The 19,420-nt window shown below is 43.5% G+C and overlaps 2 protein-coding genes across 12 annotated transcripts in view; one reads left to right on the top strand and one right to left on the bottom strand.

Moving 5' to 3' along the window:
* Nucleotides 1-14,650, top strand: part of mark3a (MAP/microtubule affinity-regulating kinase 3a) — a 53,303-nt gene extending 38,653 nt beyond the window's left edge. For 2 of the 11 annotated variants that reach the window (XM_041954419.1, XM_041954417.1), the window contains exons 15-18: nucleotides 718-987; nucleotides 2,488-2,514; nucleotides 12,065-12,109; nucleotides 13,726-14,650. In XM_041954419.1, the coding sequence (XP_041810353.1) occupies nucleotides 718-987; nucleotides 2,488-2,514; nucleotides 12,065-12,109; nucleotides 13,726-14,071 (688 nt within the window). In that variant the 3' untranslated portion in view covers nucleotides 14,072-14,650. Of the gene's footprint in view, nucleotides 1-714; nucleotides 988-2,487; nucleotides 2,515-12,064; nucleotides 12,110-13,725 lie in introns of all 11 variants that reach the window. The other 9 variants (XM_041954418.1, XM_041954416.1, XM_041954423.1 and 6 more) reach the window with 5 other exon arrangements.
* A 1,083-nt stretch (nucleotides 14,651-15,733) lies between these two features.
* ckba (creatine kinase, brain a) lies at nucleotides 15,734-19,198 on the bottom strand. The gene is made up of 8 exons (XM_041953287.1): nucleotides 19,093-19,198; nucleotides 18,483-18,684; nucleotides 17,551-17,705; nucleotides 17,335-17,467; nucleotides 16,798-16,969; nucleotides 16,580-16,703; nucleotides 16,275-16,464; nucleotides 15,734-16,086 (listed from the first exon to the last, which is right to left on the bottom strand). The coding sequence occupies exons 2-8, from the start codon at nucleotides 18,673-18,675 to the stop codon at nucleotides 15,908-15,910; spliced, it is 1,146 nt and encodes a 381-aa protein (XP_041809221.1). The 5' UTR covers nucleotides 18,676-18,684; nucleotides 19,093-19,198; the 3' UTR covers nucleotides 15,734-15,907.
* Between the last annotated feature and the right edge of the window lie 222 nt (nucleotides 19,199-19,420).

Raw genomic sequence — 19,420 nt, 5'->3', positions numbered from 1 at the left:
TGGGAAAAAAAATTTGATCTAAATTTGTTTTGATCCTGTTATCTCAACACGAGCCTGTTTGCACTGCAGGGACTCAGGAACCAGGGTGTAAAGTGGTCCCGCTGTCACAGTTTCCGGCCCCTGAAGTCATTGTTCTGGAGCAGAGTCTGAAGGGCTGATCGTCACTGATTGGTCAAACACAAACCTCAAAACTGCTTCATCTTGTGCACAGCTTCATTCACACAGTAAAGTCAGGTGTGACAGACCGATCAGAGGGCTGTTCAGTGTCTGAATCCACCTGCTGATGAGATCGGATGATGTTCATCTTTGCTTTTTTATTTAATTTCCTACCCTGACGACATCTAACACGCAAGAATCATTTAGTCGAGCCCATGGCAGCGTTAGAAATCCACGTAGGAATAACAAACTCGCAGCCATTTTAAAGATAATGAGGGAAATGTGACGTAGCTGTAACAACAGTTTTTCCATTGCAGTCGTGTGATTGGGTACCAGAGTGTACAGTAGCAGCGACCTTTGACCTTTGCAGGATCTGTCTGTAATTTATGCAAAGTGAGTCGGCTTCATCGCACACTTCCTGGACACGCTCGTCATTTAATAGACAATATTAGCTGCTGGTTCAACACGTCTGCAGTGGAACAACTGTCAACCTGAACGTTTATGGGTTTGAATTTTGATTGGATCGTGACCGTTTCCACTCTTCCTCCTCCACATCAGCAGCGTCGCCGTGTCGCCCGGCAGCCAGAGGAACCCGGTGGCGTCCATCCACAGCATCGCCAACGCCACCACGCCTGACAGGCTGCGCTTCCCACGAGGCACCGCCAGCCGCAGCACCTTCCACGGCGGCCAGCTGAGGGACCGTCGCACCGCCACGTACAACGGGCCGCCGGCCTCGCCAACCCTCTCCCACGATGCAACCCCTCTCTCCCAGACCCGCAGCCGTGGAACCAGCAACCTTTTCTCCAAACTCACCTCCAAACTCACCCGCAGGTAGGAGAGGAAACACACACGGCAGTGAAGCATTGGAGTTTAGCTCTTTCTGCTCAGTCAATTTTAAGCTTAAATTCATTCTAAAACAGAGATTTCTGAGACCTTCTCATCACTGCACATGTAAATATTGACTGATGTAGAAAGGGCATGGACTCCAGCCCTCCTCTGTACACAGTATGATCTCCTGTGACTGTCTGTTGGAAATTAGAAGCCAATCAACACCGTGCCTGGTAGAGTCAGGATGATAAATTACATGCTGGGGGGAACACTTGACTGTCCTGTACGATGTGATTTATTCTCAAGTCTAAATTGTTTATCTGTCGCTGCCTGGATGCCTGCCACAGAGAAGTGAAACCCCTCTGAATGAGCCACAGTTTGACCTGCGATGTTGTTCATGTCTACGGCTGCGTTACGGTCCAAGAACGCTCCGAGGCCGCGACGCAGCAGATAATTTCAGCTGTAGTCCTGCGATTCATGAAATGTGTTCGCTGATCATTTCTTTCCATCAGAGACGTGGAGAGATCTTTTCATGCAGTGCAAATGCTTTAAAAGTTAACACGTCTTCAGCTGGTTTTCTTTGGCCTAAATCTGGAAACATTTTTGAGCTGTCGGCACAAACAAACCGGAGCTTCTATCAGCGCCTCCAGTCAAAACAATCGACTATTTTGATAATCAATTTAAGTTATTTGTCAAGCAAAAATCAAATAATCCTTCTTCTCAAATGTGAGTGTTATCTCTTTTCTTGTGTTTTAGTAAAGTGAATATCTCAAGGTGTTTGTTGGTTGGACAAAACCAGACACATGACTAAACTTTGGGCTTCAGCCAGTGGTGGAAAGTAACTGAGTACATTTACTAAGTTACTATAATCCTGCTCCACTAAATATTTATGATAAGTGAACTTTCTGCAAATTCAGATTAATACTACAAACTATAAACAATGATGTATTATGGTAGGCTAAGATAAAACTTTATTGATCCAAGGGGGGTATTGCAAACTACCTAGCAGTATGTAAAGTAATTAAAATCAGCTCCACCTTTTACCAGCTGCAGGATTAAAGTGATGAACACATTAATGCATTAATAATTGTAATCCAATAAAATTATATAGATTACTCAGAATTGGGCCATTCTGCATTATGAGTACTTTTACTTTTGGCTCTCTTTAAGTATAATCTCAGGTTCATATTTTTGTATAATTTGTATTTGTATAATTCAGTTAATCGAGAAAACAACCATCTTGGTGTTTGCACATTTTGTCTGCATGAAAAGTCTCAAAGTGGCAGCCAGGCCAGCGACATCACTGCAATGACTGACCTAAAATGAGGAATTGAAATCATTTGATAATCAATGAAAAACATGAATCTTTCCCTTCACTGTTGATGATTCCAATCACCCCATTTTTGTTCACTCATTCAGACTCCTCATCCCTCCCTCCCTGCCCCTCCTCCTTTCACTCCTCCTTCACCATTTTCACTGTTTCTTTGTCTGATTCTGTTGTAGAAACATGTCATTCAGGTTTACCAAAAGGTAGGACTCTTGTACTGCCTTTCGCTCTGTGCCAAACATAACGAAAACAATCTCACTGAGAAACTTCCTCTGAGACTCTACAGACGCGTGGGGCTGCTGGCACTGAACTAACACACCGCTTAGCAGAGAAAAAACTCTCTGGGTACATTTACATGCACACAGTTAATAATCAGATTAATGTGATCAGATTTTAGTTTGAAGTAACATGAATTTTATATAAGTTAATATCATTGTTTGCATTAAGGAACTGTGACATTTTGTGGAATACGCTGAATCGCTTTCTTGTCGAGAGTTGAAATGTGAAAATTGATACCACTCTCATGTCTGTACAGCAAATATGAGGCTGGAGGCTGCAGTCAGTTAGCTTAGCTTAGCATAAAGACTGGAAGCAGGGGGAAAAGCTAGCCAAGCTCTACCCAAAGGTAACAAAATGTGCCCATTAGCACCCTTCAAGGCTCTGTATAAACATGTCAACTGAACCGTGGACAGTTTGTGGAGTCGACCTGCTCACTGTGTTACCTGGAGATGCATTCAATTGCCAGTTTATTGAGTGAACTTAACTTCAAATGCAGTCTAATAAAGGTTATAATGTCCAGTTTTCTTGTACCTGAGAGGTGTTGATTCAACTTTGTGGTCATTGTGGAGGCTGCAGGTGTTTCTGTAATTTTGTCCACCCTATATATATCAATGAGGATAGATTAAATAACACCAACACCTCCCTGTACAATGCAACAGCACCACAAACTACACAATCTAAAATGACAGCACAGTTGGATCAACAGCTCTCTGAAACAGTTACAACAAGAAATGAACATTTCTGAAGGATTTATTGCAGGACTGCTGTCTTAGAGCGCATTAGTTTTAGCTTGGTGGGCCCGATAAACTGGCAACTGAGTGTACATGGTGGGCTAAAGCTTGAAGAGGTCATGTGTTGTTGAAGCATGTTTTTAGCATTTTTGTTGAAATTCTCTTCACATCCTGCCAACGATCAATAAATCAAATGCTCTAACAAAAAAGACAAAAATGTGCCGTCTATGGCTGTCGCAGGCCTGTAATCCTACCCAATGTTTCCAATCGACCTGAATGAATGCTGACTGGATGGCATTCCTGCCTGTCTACCTGCGTACCTGCTACCCGTGCCCTCCACATGCATGTCTGGAGTCCTCCTCAAGGTTAGGCGGATATATCGCTAAAGCTACAACGAGCTAGTTGCACAAAAATGGCAGAGAAAGTGCAGCCAAAACTCCCCAATGCTAACATGCTAGCTTGACCGCTGTGAGCACTAACAATAGCCATGTTCCTTGTTTACGGTGTTTCCTTACATGAGAATGAGACTTGAGGTAGTTGGATACGGTTAGTGATGAAAACGATGCTCTGTGCTCCAGTTCAGCCCCCTGAGACCCCAACAGACTCTGGTTCAGCAGCTAACTCAGTAGCACAAAGCTCACACCCACAGCAGTGAGCGGTAACCGTCAGGCCGGCCTTCTCGCCAGTCATCCTCTGCCAGGCGCTCTCTCGTGGACTCGTCCTCCAGCTGTTGCCAGGAAGTGCTGGTTCAGGTGTTTTGGGGGAGTGGTTTTGGAGGGGAGGCCTGATGGGAAGGGATGGGATGTTATCCAGCATAAACAACTGCTGCTTTAATGTCAGCTTGTCTCTGTGTTCAGTCGGCTGGTCTCTGATACGTTAGCTTCGAGGGCTAGAAGGTGTGGAAGGCTGCTAGCTGCTACTAAAAGACGACAAATTGTAACCATGTTTGTATTCACATGTTGTGTGTTATTAGTTGGCCCGCTAACATTAGCTAAAGGTAAGCCCACATTCAGGAATCAGCTGGTTTTGTTCAGAGTTGGAGGGTGTGTGAACTTCCCAGCTCAGGTCAGGACTTCTGAACTGTTGTATTGCTAGGGGCTAATGCTAAGCTAGCTGTTCATGGTCAATAAATATATTTGGCGACTGTTGGTTAAACCAGAGCGCAATATTCTCTTTCTGCATGTGTTAAATACTGAAGATATGAAGTGCAGGTGAGGAGGATTTGGAGTTATTTCAGCGGCAGCTTTGATGGAGCTTTGCTGTAATTAGGAAAATAATGTGATTTCTTTTTCAGTAAGAAGTATGTAATGAGTAATTAATACTGTTATTAATGAGTAATTACTAAGTACTACTGAGCAGAGCCAGGCAAGCTGTTTCCCCCATTTTCCAGTCTTTATGCTAAGCTAAGCTAACTACCTTCATGCTGACTATGAATATGAGAGTGGTATCAATCTTCCGATCTTGCTCTTGGCAAGAATAAGCGTACTTTCAAAAATGTTGAACTGTTCCTTCAAGAGGGAAAAAATCAACAAAAACATGTGATTGTTTGTATTTCTGTATAAAACCACGGTCGTCAAAGGGCGAATCGGAGACGACATCGTGATAAATCTAAACGATCACTTCATCAGATGGAGTTATGCATTAATCCGGTTTGAGCTGGCGTTTCTGTGTGTGTAAATGTACTCAGTGCGGCTGTGGTTGAGTGGATAAAGGCTGATTGGGAGAGCAGACCGGAACTCCTTGAACAATCAGTCGATTAACCAACAGCAACAACAAAGCAGCTTGCCACTAATCAATTGCCAACGCCTGCATGGGGTCGCTTCTTACAGCTGCCATTGATTGTTCTCTCGCCACAGTGATTGTTGTTAACGACTGAACTCTCTCCCTGCTGTTGAAACTGCACATTTTAGACGACGCCTTAAAGATTATTCTGCTGATTTTTTTTTTTATTTTAACTCTCTCTGGCCCAGATGGGATTTATCGTAGGTGTCAGAACAGAGGGACAGAGGAGGAAATGTCTGAGCTCAAAAAAACAGATTTGTGCCTTTGTCTGGATCGTCTGTCGTGTTTATGTCGGACTTTGGTTGATCGATCACATGATGTTCAGTGTTTTAGGTCTTGCATTACATTTCCTCTCTGCTACAGGAACTTCAGTTAAACTGAAATGTATTTGAAAGGCCTGTCGGTCATTTCTTCTGTCCTTTGTTTTTGGGAACGCTCGGTGTTCCTGGACTGGCTTTCTGGGCTTCGGTGAATTTCTGAATTTGATCACTTATGTGAGCTATAGATCCGCGTAGATACAAACATATACAAAACAACACCCTTCTTGTTTGAAATACTTTGTGCAAAGTATCACCTTTATTCTCAGTGGATACAGAAATTTACAAGACCAATATAAATGACTATAAATATAAAACATGTAATAACCAAACTCCTCAGAATAGTCGAACAAATGTGTTTTAACTCAATGGCTGTAAAGGTAAATCATTTCAAAGCCAATCTGCCGTTACATTCACACTTCTTCAGGTCTGTCTTACTACGACACTCAGCTCGTATGAACCAGAGACCTCTTCTTAAAGCAAAATCTGTCAGTGATAGAAGACAAAATCCAGTTTTTAAACAATTCCTTAAAAGTTATCGTTTTAAAAAACTGTTTATTCATGTTAGCACAAAGGTTTTTTTTCCAGTTCTAGTTCAGTTTTTCTCTTATTTTATTGTATGTTTGGTATTTTATTATTATACTTATTAACTGTACTTTATTATTACATTGTGTTATATATGAATATGATTTATTGTAATTTAGTTTTTCCTTTTTAAATCACATTGAATGGTGTGATATAAAATAAGTGAATTATTATTAGCACTACTGCTAGCAATAGCAGCAGCCATAGTAGTAGCAGTAGTAGTAGTAGCAGTAGTAGTAGTAGTAGTAGTAGCAGTAGCAGCAGTAGTAGCATTAGCAGTAGTAGCATTAGCAGTAGTAGTAGCATTAGCAGCAGTAGTAGTAGTAGTAGCAGTAGCAGCTGCCATAGTAGTAGTAGTAGTAGCAGTAGAGCAGTAGTAGTAGCAGTAGCAGCAGTTGTAGTAGTAGTAGCAGTAGCAGCTGCCATAGTAGTAGTAGCAGTAGTAGCATTAGCAGTAGTAGTAGTAGTAGTAGCATTAGCAGTCGTAGTAGTAGAAGTAGAGTAGTAGTAGTAGTAGTAGCAGCCGTCGAATGCTGATGTATTTGCACAGGTATGTGTGTAGCGCTACGTTAACTCATCCTAAAACACACTTCATTCAGACGTGACAGAAGCCAAATGAAACTCACCAAAACCGTCGTGTTTAGTCTTTTCACTCTTCCATCACCAGCTCCAGTTTGGTCGAAACCAAAACCATTAATTCACAGAGTTAGATGTGAAATATTCTGTCTCTACTCGCTGTTTCCTCCGCTGCCTTTTTGTGCTGCTGGGTTAGTTTGCTGAACAGAGTCTGTCGCTGAGCAGCAGCTCTCACTCCTTCAGAGGCAGAACAATAAATTAGTTAAATAAAATGCCATAAATCGTCCAAAAAGAATAAAAAACGAGCAGGAATTCACTCAGCCAGTCGCCAACAGTCAATTTATTTGTACGGTCATCCAGCCCTGGTTGGTACGAGGCTTCAGCAGTCAGTCAGACTAATGAAGTGGGAATCTATTTCAATAATAATCCGATGATTATTTTATCAATGTTTATCAATTTAGTGGCTTGTTTTATTCAACAGTCCTAAACCAGAAGACATTCGGCTGACTGACAGACTGTTCCAGCTTTATGTCGTCCAGAGTTACAGCCGTCTTATTAGCACCAAGTCTCTGCTGACTCAGCAAGGAAAAGCTTCAAAAAGAAGCAAAACGGGGAGTTTTGTGCTACAAAGATTAAAGATCCACACTTCATATGTCAAACTCCGACTGCTGAGGCCTCGATTTATCTTCAGCTGAACTTCAGAAGTTATTTTTACTCAGAACAAGAGCTTTATTTCATCCCCTATCACTAAGTGAGAACGCTTTAAGCGGGGGTCTCTGTGGGCCGAGTCCGGTAGTATTGTATGAAGATTGGGTTGGAGAAAATGTGAACGTGTCCTTTAACACAATAAATAATAAAATATCCTTTTGATTCAGGACAGTTCTTTGAAAACAGTACAAGCCAGTAGTTCCTCTTTTAACCCTCTCAGGCTTGAAGTGCCCAATGAAAAGATCCAGAAGAGAAATTTCTCCCATTTCAAACATTTATCACATAAACTCTTGTGGTTTCCTGAGTCGGGTCAGTTTGAGTCCTTTCTCCCACTAATGGAGGGTCGGGGTTTGGAAAGGAGGCTGTGAAACTGATCTGACATCAGGCCGGGACCCCAAAATAAAGCGTGACACGCCAGATCGATTCCTAAAATAGAGCTTTTTAAGTGATTAGATAGCTGTGGTCAAACTGAACCGGCCTCTGCTCTGATCATCAGCATCAGCTGTGGCCTCTGGGAACAGTCGAGGCGCTTTATGGCCCTCGTGGGGTGCCGTCTCAAGGCTCAACACTGCCCTCTGGTGGCTGATTGGCGGATATTCTTCTTCCTCTGGCGTCTTCATCATCCACAGAGTCGTGTCATCTGTCGTCATCTCACTCTTATCACCTCACTCTGTTTTTGTGTTTGTCCTCATTCCTGTTTAGACAAAATGTAGTAAAAGGTTATCAGATGAGTCGAAAATATCTCAACAAATGATATTGTTAGTTGAATAATTGAAGAAGTTGAATTTATGAGTTTTATACTTTTAATTTTAACCTTAAATCAGTTGGTTATAAGCAGCAAGAAAGCGTTTCATTTTTTACTTCACCACCAATCAATCAATATGAAGAAAGACAACTTAATTTTACTCTTTATCTTTCAGTCATTCTTTTATTTTTCTACCCTGGAACAATCGCTCTGGACAAAGGCTGCAACTAGCAACTATTTGTTAACTGTTTAAGTCAAAATTATTTTAGAAAACCTTTGACGTCCTGAAAACCCAGAACCCAGAGATTCAGTTTGAAGTCATACGAAAACAGACAAAAGCAGAAAATGCTTGAAAAATGACTTTAATGATAAAAGGTAATAGATTTTTGAAATAATGGGAAATGTTGCACAGTGAAAATATGGAATAAAAAGGAAAATGAAGGAGTTAAAAAAATAAATGAGAGTTAAAGAAAAAACTTGGTTGGTGAAAGGAAAAAAAACCTTTTTGGTTTTGTTTTGTTGAGGATGTCAGTGTCAGTCAGTCGCTCCAACGCTGTCATCAAAATGAATTGTCATAACTTTGTTCACAAACCAAAATATTAGACTAATTCAGATTTTCATCTGATGAAGACACTCGAAGAGGAAAGGATCAACAAATACCAGAAAAACTAAACTAAGGACATTTTCCAGCTCAGCTCTGCTCAGAAATGTTAAAACCTGCCATCAAACATCAGCATGTTAACATTGTCTTTGAGAGCATGTTAGCATGCTGATGTTAGCATTTAGCTCATTTCACTGCTGTCCAGCCTCACAGAGCTGCTAGCATGACTGTAGACTCTCAGTCAGCTGATCGAAGGTTAAAAGAAGAAGAGGTTTCAATTATTGAACCAACAATATTATTCATCATGTGACTCAGTTGTATTTTTGACTCGTCTGATAACGTTTCACTGCATTCTGTCGGTCTCGACCTTCCGTACGTTTCTGCCAAACGTCCTCATCACATCCGGAGACTTAACCAGCGAGTTTTTGTCATTTTCCTCCTCCTCAGGACGTTTTAGGTTCAGTCACCTCCCTCCTCCTCCTCCTCTCCTCACAGTTTGTGTGTTTTTGTCCTCCTAACCTTCCTGTGTCCTTTAACCTTGACCTCTTGCTGCTCTTCCTCTCTGCCTAGGGTCAGTATTGACCCGGCCAAACGGCAGGTGGCCAAAACAGGGCCTGCCGTCCCTTCTACCCAGGGAGGAAAGACCCTTAGTAAGTCTTCTGCCCTCCAGTCTCTATCAGCCTGTCCTTCCTTCCTTCCTTCCTTCCTTCTCATCATCCTTCCATGTTTTTTCTTCTTTTTTGGCCTGTCCTCATGTCATTCATCTTTAATATTCTTTCCCTCTCTCTTTCTTTCTTGTCATGTGTCCATGGAGAAAAATCGCCGTTTTTTTCAGATTCCCGTTTTTTCTTTCAGATTCAGGAGCAGAAGATATAGAGAGTTGTAGGAAGATGAAGATCTAGAGTAAGGGGCTGTTTCAATCCCTCAACCTCTCTTCTGAGACTAAAGTCTTGAGTGTCAGTTATGTGGAGGGAGTCACCCTCCCTCGCCCCCACCCCCCCACCCTCCGTCCCTCACCCCCTCGGTCTTGTGATCTTCACGGCCTCTCCGACCGACCCAGGACCTGCTGTCAGTCCCGTCTGTCCACTTGTCGTCTTGTCGTCGAGTCTCTTGAGCTGTCGGGGAGCGTGGAGTCGCTTCCTCCTCCGCCCGTCCTGTTTTTCTGTTCTCCGGGCTGCAGTGCATGCTGGGAACCCGTCCAGTCAGACCAGCAGGGATCTGACTGCTTATTTAGCTTTAATCTAGTCTTCTGGTGTGTTACTCAGACATTTTCCTTTTGTTTGTAGTGATTCAGGGACTGGTTTCCTGTCTGTTACACAGTTCTGACCCAGTAAAAGTCCTCATGAGTCACCGTGACGAGCAGATGAACAAAGACGCGCATTAATGCCTCGAAAAGCAAACACAGCTGCTCTGTGGTGGTTTCATGTCGTAGGACAATTCTTCATTTCTCGCCACCTTGACTAAGATTTAGCGATATGGATAAAATGTTTGTCAAGTAAAATACGCAGACAGAAACGTTGGATTTTTGTTAGCAAATTAAATATCTGATGAATCAAAAAACTTAAATCACATAAATACTGAATATTGTCGTATGCAGCCCGACGCTGAGCTCAGTGCTGTTGTCTGTACCTGTGTCAGCTGTTTGTGTGGCTGTTTGTGTCCATGCAATGAGGCGTAGCTGCAGTTAAAAAGGACAGACTGGATCTCTCACAGCGTCTCACGATGTTGCGACGAGTAAAAAAAAAACCAAACATTTATTTAAAGAAAAGCAGCAGCGATTCATCTTTCAAACTGAGGAAAGAAATTTCATTTATTCTCCGGGGACGGTAGCTTTCAAACCGTTGCACGTTTTCATAGTTGTGTCACTCAGGTGCTTTTATTTTGACAGGCGAGATGATTCTGATGATTCACTCTATAATAAAAGCACATGAAACCTCTTCCTGCTTCACTCTGAGGCTGAGGAATGTCGTCACATGCTGCCAGTTCTCCTGTCCAATAGAGTCGCATCAAATCAGCCTCTAGTTTCTGATAAAAACAACAAATCCGGTCGATGAACTGCGTGTCCGTCCCAGATCAGACAACGTGGTCGCCATCAGCTCCTCCTCTGCTGTGCAGCTTCTTCGTGAGTTCAAAGTGCCCCTGGTAGAGAGACGGTTTGATGTGTTCGATTGGACGGTTTGAGTTCGATTGGACGCTCGTCGAGCGTTCTCACGTGGACTCCGCCCCCCCCGTCGCTGTAACCCAAACAGAGCAGACGTCTGCTGAGCTGCTTCAGTCGCAGGAACACATCGGTTTAAAACGTTTGGTTTTATTTGTAGAGTTTGACCCGGCGACACGTTGCACAGAAGCTGCCCGTGTTCACGTGTTGTAGTTTGTGGACGTAGCTTTTCCTTCCAGTGAGAAGATAAACGTGACTTTAAATGACTTCATTTAAAGAAGTCAGGTTCAGAACAGAGACGCAGCCGGATGCAAAAAAACAGTCAGACAACCAAAATCAATTTAAACAATCGCGTCTTTAAAACATAAGATAATAAAAAGGGACTTTTGACTTTCCACAAAATTATGGAAAGGTATGATTAATTAATTAATAGCAACAAAATTTTAATCAAAATCAAACAAAATCAATCAGCAAATTCACATTTCAGGTTTATTTTGGAGTGACTTTCTCAGAGAGGAAGACGATTTAGTGCATTGAAGCTGAGTGAGATCTCATGATTTGGACTCTGACTACTTCCTGGAGCTTTTCAGCGCCTCTCATGGTCTTCCTCACATGTCTTCATCGCTGAGAAAACTCCACTGAGGAGACCCTGAAGGCTCAGAAGAAGCCAGTCAGACCTTCAGTGCAATAAGCCGTCCCACTGTTATTTTTTTCCAGGGTCAATAAAGAACATTGAGGCTCATGATACTAACGATCGTTAATACATTTGCTCATTAATAACTTTGATTTTAAGGGAGTAAAAGGCCCGAGAGCTTTTTGCACTTCTGCTCGGTGTTTGAAATCTGCTCTTGAGGAGGAAAGTCAAAGGAAATAAACCTTTTGAGAGGCGCGGGCCTCCCCTGCAGGCTGCAGCTGCTGCTCTCGACTCGCTCGCGAGCTCCTGAGCTGCGTTCCCGTCTCGCTGTGTGTTCAGTTTTCTTCGTCTGCTGTGAAGTGCTGGTTTCAGTTTGGCGTCACGGTCTCGACATCCATTGCTGTTTTTTTTAGTTTTTTTCTGTCATGCTTCTTCACTGGAGGTCAAACCTCCCGTCTCTTTGTGGTGTTTTCGGTGGTGCTCTCACATCAGTGTCACTCTCCTCCTGTCACATGTTCTCTTGTTAAAAAAAAAAAAACTGGAAATGATCTGAAGTTATTTCTGTCGAGCACAATCCACATCTTTTTTTTTCTTCTTTTTTCCCCCCCTCCCTGTCTGATCTTCTCATGCGCCTCAGAGTCTCAACCGAGTTTGAGAGAAACGGGAGACTTGAGGGCTCAAGGTGAGGTTACCTGCCCCCCCCACCCCCACTGTGTAGGCTTGAGTCTGGAGGTGCTCGACCCGCTTGCATAGGAAACCCTCTGTGCTTTGACTCTGCTGGGATGTTTGGCTGTGTGTTGTATTTGAGCCTTGCTTTCAGTGTTTCGGCTTGTTGTTTAAAGTTTTTTACGTTTGCATGGCTCTGTTAGCATGGCATCTCTGTACTGTTGTCAGCCTGGAAAATACTGCTAATACTCCCAAAAAAACTGCCATTAATCCAGCATGGATGTGTCTAACCCCAGTCTACATTACATTCACAGTCACTGAGTTATTATGGGAAATATTCAGGGACATTCAAAAACACTGAAGCGTCCTGAGGGTGTTTCCACAATCCTCAAAGACTCAGAAACATCTGGATGGAAAAACACAAGCAGTTTCACAAAGTTTAAGTTTGATTTTGATTCGATTGATTGAGCTGTTTCCTCTTAAATGTATAGAAACAGATGCAGTAAGACCTCAAATTTATCTTTATTATCTTTTTATCTGCTCACTTGAAGGTTTAGTATATGATAGTAAAGGAGGACACCATCTAACTGCAGATGGAGGCTGTTGTTCGTTCATGTCATCCAGTGAAGGCAGAGAACTGATCTTTAAAATGATGCGTGAAAACATTCGAACAGACAGATTCACTCTGTGATGAATCGTTTTAACTTCGGTTCATGTGGTCCAGATTGACACGAAAGAACATTTCTCACGACTCGGGAAGAATCCACAAAATATGAAACGAGTTAAAAATCCTTCATCCAGATGTTTGAAAGAGTCTCTGAGGGTCCTGGAAAAACCTTCTGAAAACCACGAAGCGTTGTTACGTGCATGTCCCGCTCAGCTCTGTGGCTTGAATCTAATGATACGAGAGGTTCAGACTGGGGCTACAGTGTGTTTGTGGTGGCAACAAACACCAGCCACAAGCTAAATGTCATTTAAAGGAATCGTTCGACATTTGTGGAGATTCACACGTTTGCTTTCTTGCTGAGAGTCGGATGAGATTCTGCTGAAACCGTCCAGTAAAACCTGAACGTGTCTTATTGTTGAACAAATGCATATAACCTGTTAATTAGGTGCATCTGCAGTGAAAAGCAACACACATGAATGCAGCAGCAACATTGATCCAAAAACGTCATACAGATGTGATAATAGAACACCGATGGGCCCTCCTGTGCTCACTCATCATTTATACTTCAGTAAATTCAGCTGTAGAGGAGGATTTTCTCAGTGTGGTGCAGCTCTGAATACTGTAACCAGGCTAGCTCTTTCCCCCTGTTTCCAGTCTTTATGCTAAGCTAAGCTAACCGGCCGCTGGCTGCAGGGTCGCATTTGCTGCGCAGACGTGAGAAGTGATGTCGATCCTCTCAGCAAGAAAGCCGATAAACGGTTGAATTATTCCTTTTAAACCTGTAGCCGGCGGGTTCGCCTCTCCCATCAGCCGCTTTGACTTCGTTTAGCAAAGAATGAGAAGGTGGATTTCTTTCATCGAACAGTCAAAGTGGCTGTTGAGCCTTTAAACCCACCCCCTGATTTAAAAGCACTGAACCAAATCTGCGACAATCCAACGTCTCTTTGTGTTTTTTCTCTCGACAGTCGCCATGTACCTGGGGATCAAAAAGGGGAAAATAAAGACAGTAAACCCCGCTCCCTCAGATTCACTTGGAGTATGAGGACCACCAGCTCCATGGAGCCTTGTGATATCATGCGGGAGATTCGCAAGGTGCTCGATGCCAACAACTGCGACTACGAACAGCAAGAGAGTTTCCTGCTTCTTTGCGTCCACGGGGACGGGCGAGCCGAAAACCTGGTCCAGTGGGAGATGGAGGTTTGCAAGCTGCCCCGTCTCTCCCTCAACGGCGTCAGGTTCAAACGGATATCCGGATCATCCATCGCTTTCAAAAACATTGCTTCCAAAGTTGCCAACGAGTTAAAGCTATGAACAAAAGGGTTTAAAAGTATACATATATATATCTAGAAGTATTTAAGCTGTACAATCATTCAAGACGTAGCAGTTTCCAAATGTCTCCTTTTTTTAAACAAAATACAGAGTATGTATTGAATATTATGATGTATAGATTAAGGCTTTTGGCAATAATCACTGAATTACCTACTAATATCTCAGTCTATTCTGGCCACACGGGGTCGACATAAACGAGTTGAATATGATTTGTCATGCTGTGAATGTGGACAAAAAAAACATTTCTAGTCTTATTTATTTCTTTTTTTTTCTCCTGGAAAAAGAAAAAATGACGTAGCGTTTTGTTTTCAGTGTAAATAATGTATCTTACTTTCAAGACGGCTTCACTGCAATACTCATTTTGTTTTTTTTTTGTTTTTTTTCTTTTCTTTTGTATTTCGTTGAAAAGTAGAGATGATGGGGGGGTCCGTGTAAATGCCCACATGGTTTAAAGGTCACTCATGTCTCAATTAAAGTGTCTGTCAACTTGAACGTCTCACGCTGATCATTTGTAACCGGACACACACGGTCGAGATGAAAACATAAAAACGTTTGCTTCCATTTTGCTGTTTCTGTGTTGAGCTTCATTCCAGTGTTTGAATTTATTTGTTCATTTAGTCATTTTAGAAAGGAAAACATGGTTTAATATGAGCTCGTACTTGCAGCTGCTGGTATATTAGATGCACTGTGAACTGAAACCTTCATGTTTTAGTCATAATTTTGAAATCTCAGTCCTCGATTGGTTAAATATCTCTTGATCAGCTTAAATCTTCTATTTTAAGACAATGAACTAAGACAGATTGTTTCCCGAAAAGGATATCTAGTATTTTTTTTGTTTTGGAAAAGTACTGATGTATTTTGAGTGTATTGTGTGTTTCATGCCACAGGGTCCCAGTTAGCATTTGTCTTTGTATGGAGCTTAAACTGGGTGAGTTCAGACATCAAGACACCCAGAAAACTTTAATCTGATGAAGCCCAGCTGAAACCAGGATACACAGATGTGTTCAGGACTACAAAACCCAAACACCATGCTGTGTCCTGTCATGAACTGTGAAGATGAGTTATTCAGGTGTTGAAGCAGTTTGAACCCAGTGTTTCTACCGTTCAGTGACTTTTGGTTAACTTAACCTCACTACAGCTGGACAAGTCTAACTTCATGAACGCTGCAGAACAGATGCAGTGAAGCAGTTCATAACATCAGGAAACTGAAAAAAAAACACAACTTAAAACAGTGGCTCCTACTTTTCCCATCATGCAGCTGAATAGCGTCCTGAGCCTCCTGACACACTGTACTGAAATCCAAATGAGTGAAATGGCTTCGTTTTAGCAGAAACTTATTTTACCAGATCACATCTGTACAAACCTGTGCTGCATTCAGGGACTCATGTTTGCTTCTTCCCAACAATACGTGTTCTGTGAAATGTTTCAGCTGAAGTCTGGACAGGAATGATGGAAACCTGGTTTTAAATTCCTACACTAGTGTGAAATCTTGAAGGTTGGTGTAGATTTGTCCTGTGATAATAGAAGCTACAACAGTTCTTCAGACAAGTTGTCATGAAATGTTGCATCAAGCTGTTATAACACTGAGGGTGGTAACATTTAATGATACCTTGATTTAAGATAAAACACACCTCACTGCATAGATCAAAGAACTTCAACCAGAACATTTATTTTATTTCCATCCTCACTGTACAGGAACCGTTTCATCTTAAATAAACAAATCCAAACTGTAATACAGAGTGCATTCAGGACAGAGTCGAACAGTCATTCAGACAGAGGGGAGGGGGCTGAGGAAGGTGGTCGGGCGTCAGGATGGTTTTACTTCTGGGCGGGCATGAGGTCGTCGATAGACTGGCCTTTCTCCAGCTTCTTCTCCATCTCCACCAGCAGCTTGACTCCATCGACCACCATCTGCACCAGCTCCACCTCAGAGAAGCCCAGTCTGTCAGCGTTGGAAATGTCAAAGATTCCACCCACAGCGGCCGTGTCCACCCCACCTGACGGACAAGACGGATTAAAACATTTCAGTAATCAAGACTAACATCCAACATTTTAGGGCAAGAGCTGCATTTACTGACATTCAGCTCATGGACACTGATCTAAATACAGAAACGTGTGTAATATGCTGTTTTAATTTTTGATGTTATAACATTGCTCGTGGCAGGTAAATTAAGGTTTTACACACCAGTTCCACGTTTCTGGAGCCTCAGCCTCTTGAGAACCTCCTCAAACTTGGCATGCTTGCTCATGTTGGGCAGCTTCACGTGCACACCTGCACGCAGGCCGGTGCCCAGGTTAGATGGGCAGGTGAGGACGTAGCCCAGGTGCTCATTCCACATGAACGCATGGCTTCTCTCCTTGAACAGGTTCTCAATCTAATCACAACACAACCAGGTTAATAAAGGTCCTTGGAGATCATACGAGATAACATAAAGGACATGGCTCATGTAAACACACTAAACTTCCACTAAATATGAATGTTGGTGTAACCTTGGTGAGTCCGGTACAGAAGCGATCGAACACTTCCTTCATGTTGCCGCCTTTCTGCATAGAGATCACACGCAGGTGGTCCTCCTCATTCACCCAAACCAGGAATGTCTTGTTATCGTTGTGCCTTCACACAGAAGATTACAATTATTCTTTCAAAATTAAATCTCAAAGAAAAACACGAGGTCGGGTGGGAATCAGTGGTGAAGATAAAGTCTCACCAGATGCCCCTGGCATCGGGCCAGTCGCGGGCCATCCCTGAGGCCAGCAGCAGAGGAGACACTGGCTTGTCAAACAGGAAGTGGTCATCGATGAGCTGCTGCTGCTCGGCGTCGGTCATGTTCTTCAGGGCGTAGTATTTCCCCTTCAGGTCTCCGGACAGGGCGGCCAGAGCTGCAGGGAGGGAGATACAAGTTTGAATGCCACAGATCTCCAATGTCACAAAACACAAGATCCAAAAGAGAAATAATGGATCATCATCCTGTGAAGGACTTGCTTCAGCGTTGGAGGGCAAATTCAAACCGACCTTTATTTTAATGTACTGCACTATAATCTGTTTTCTCTCCTGCTACCACTAGAGGGCACCCACTGCTGCACAAATGAGACCAACCAGCGTCACACTGACTTTACTGAGCATCACTGACTTTACACAGACTCACTCAGCTGCAGCCATCTGAATGCACAGCACTTGGTGCAGATGGCAGTCAGTGACTCAGCATACACAGAAGCAGAGTACTTGGTCAACAAGGGACCCCCACCTTCGATGGAGAGCTTCTCCACAGCGCGCCTCTCTCCTCTGCTGCAGTGAGGTGGCAGGCAGAAGCCGCGGATGCTGCGGCCTGTTCGGACACGGGAGCTCAGGACGTAGTTGGGGTCCAGATCGTCACCACCCTGAGGGGGACCACCCACACACATTAGTTCCTGTTTAGTTCCACTACTACATGCAGCCATGCTAACTGACAGAGCTACAGTACCTTCAGGTTGGCTGAGTTGAGGTCAGTCTTGTGCTTGTCTGTGGGTTTGTAACCTCCATGTCTGTCCTCGATCACGGGGTCCAGCAGGTCTTTGAAGACCTCGTACGTCTCCTCGTCTCCAGCGACGCAGCCCACGGTCATGATGAAGGGGTGGCCTGCACACAAAGTAAACAGGGTCACAGAGCAGACAGTGGACAGAAGGACAGACAAACCAACATCCTCACTAACTCAATGTGCTGAGTGTCATCAGGTCTCAGGATGGGACTGTAACTGTACCAGGATTATCAACTCCTGTCTGAATGACACCATCTATGGTGAAGCCGCTGGGTGTAGCCCGCTCTCTCAGCTTCTTGTACATGTCCAGGGTTAAGAACTTGGCCATGTGGTTGTTGTGCTGACTGAGATTTGGGAACTCTTCTTCAGCTGACAGCCTCTTCAGCGTCAGCTTGGCCATGCTCTCAGAACTAAAGAGAAACACAGTCTACAGGGTGAGGGAAGACCACCTGCCATACCTCAGAATCCAGCAGAGTCCAGGTTCACCTGAATACTCCTCTGAATGTTTAAACATGAGACACACTGGTCAGCTGATAGGTTAGTCTACACTACAAACTGTAACTACCATCATAAACAGAAGCAGAAGTGGATTATCAGCTGCTGCCCTGCACACATTATGTAACACTGCTAATCTTTGCCATTTGCTGTAAAGCAGCGGAGTATTGCTTTGATAATGGAGGCCCATTTAGGAGGGTGGCGTTTCTAGCTGCCTCAGCTCTCCATATGTCTATAAACGTTGGTCATAGTTTATCCCCTTGGCAAGGTCACAGTGCAAAAAGCTGTTCGTGTCGCTCTCAGGAGCGCGCAGCGCGGCCATTAACCGCGGTCGATGGAGCAGAACAGATGGCGTTTCGCCGAAAAGCCGCTTGGGTTTTTACCTGGGTTATCAACCCCGGTCTGAATGACATCATCCAGAGTAAATCCACTGGGTGTCTGTTTGCTCCTCAGCCGCTCGTACATAGCAGGAGTCAGGACCTTGGCCATATGATTGTTGTGTTTGGAGAGGTCCGGGAACTCCTGCTCCGAGGCGTATTTCATCTTCATCTGGTTGTGTGTGTTACCGAAAGGCATGGCTGATCCCTGGGCGGAGGATGGAGGGAAGAGACGGTGAAAAGCAGCGAAACAAACCGAATGCAGAGTGGGGGCGGGCAGCATCATGTCTGCAGCTCACAGCGACATAATTATGGACGTGAGATTTTAGCTCAAGTGACTAAACAACCGCAGACAGACGGAGACATTTCCTGCAGTGAACCAAGTGTCCTGAATGCGTTTAAGCAGGTGCACAAATGTGCATCAGACACACGAATCATTTAGGTGATTTTATTAAAACTATTCCAGTAGCTCACATGAACTGTTGTGGTGAAAAGTGGACACATTCATAAAGCAGAATAATCTGTGTTTGCCGCCCAGCCATCATTTAATCGCTGCAAACCAAAGAAACTCTGTCGCTGTGACGGAATTTTCCGTTAAATGACGCAGTTTTCCTACCTGTTGTCGTCGGACTTGAGTACTACTACTACTACCAGTGGTTGATACGAAGATCCCTATTTTTCCGGCCGAGGAGCTCACAACCCAACAGCGGCGTCCCAGCGACTCTCCGATCAGACCGAAGGCTTCAGGTCGGCTTTTATAGTTCAGCGTCTCTGCTCCCATTGGTCAGTATTTGTAGTCCATTCATTCAATTGGACGCGGGGGTTTGCTGCTGGTGTGAAGTGGGGAATCCTTCTGCTAATTCAACTTTTTGTACAATTTACAAATAAAATGAAATTATATGATCCAGCCCAACCATTTATTTCTTTATAGGACTGGTCACATG

The sequence above is a fragment of the Chelmon rostratus genome, chromosome 15 (genome assembly GCF_017976325.1).
Source record: "Chelmon rostratus isolate fCheRos1 chromosome 15, fCheRos1.pri, whole genome shotgun sequence".
Classification (NCBI taxonomy): domain Eukaryota; kingdom Metazoa; phylum Chordata; class Actinopteri; order Chaetodontiformes; family Chaetodontidae; genus Chelmon; species Chelmon rostratus.
This window is presented reverse-complemented; position numbering and strand designations above follow the sequence as displayed.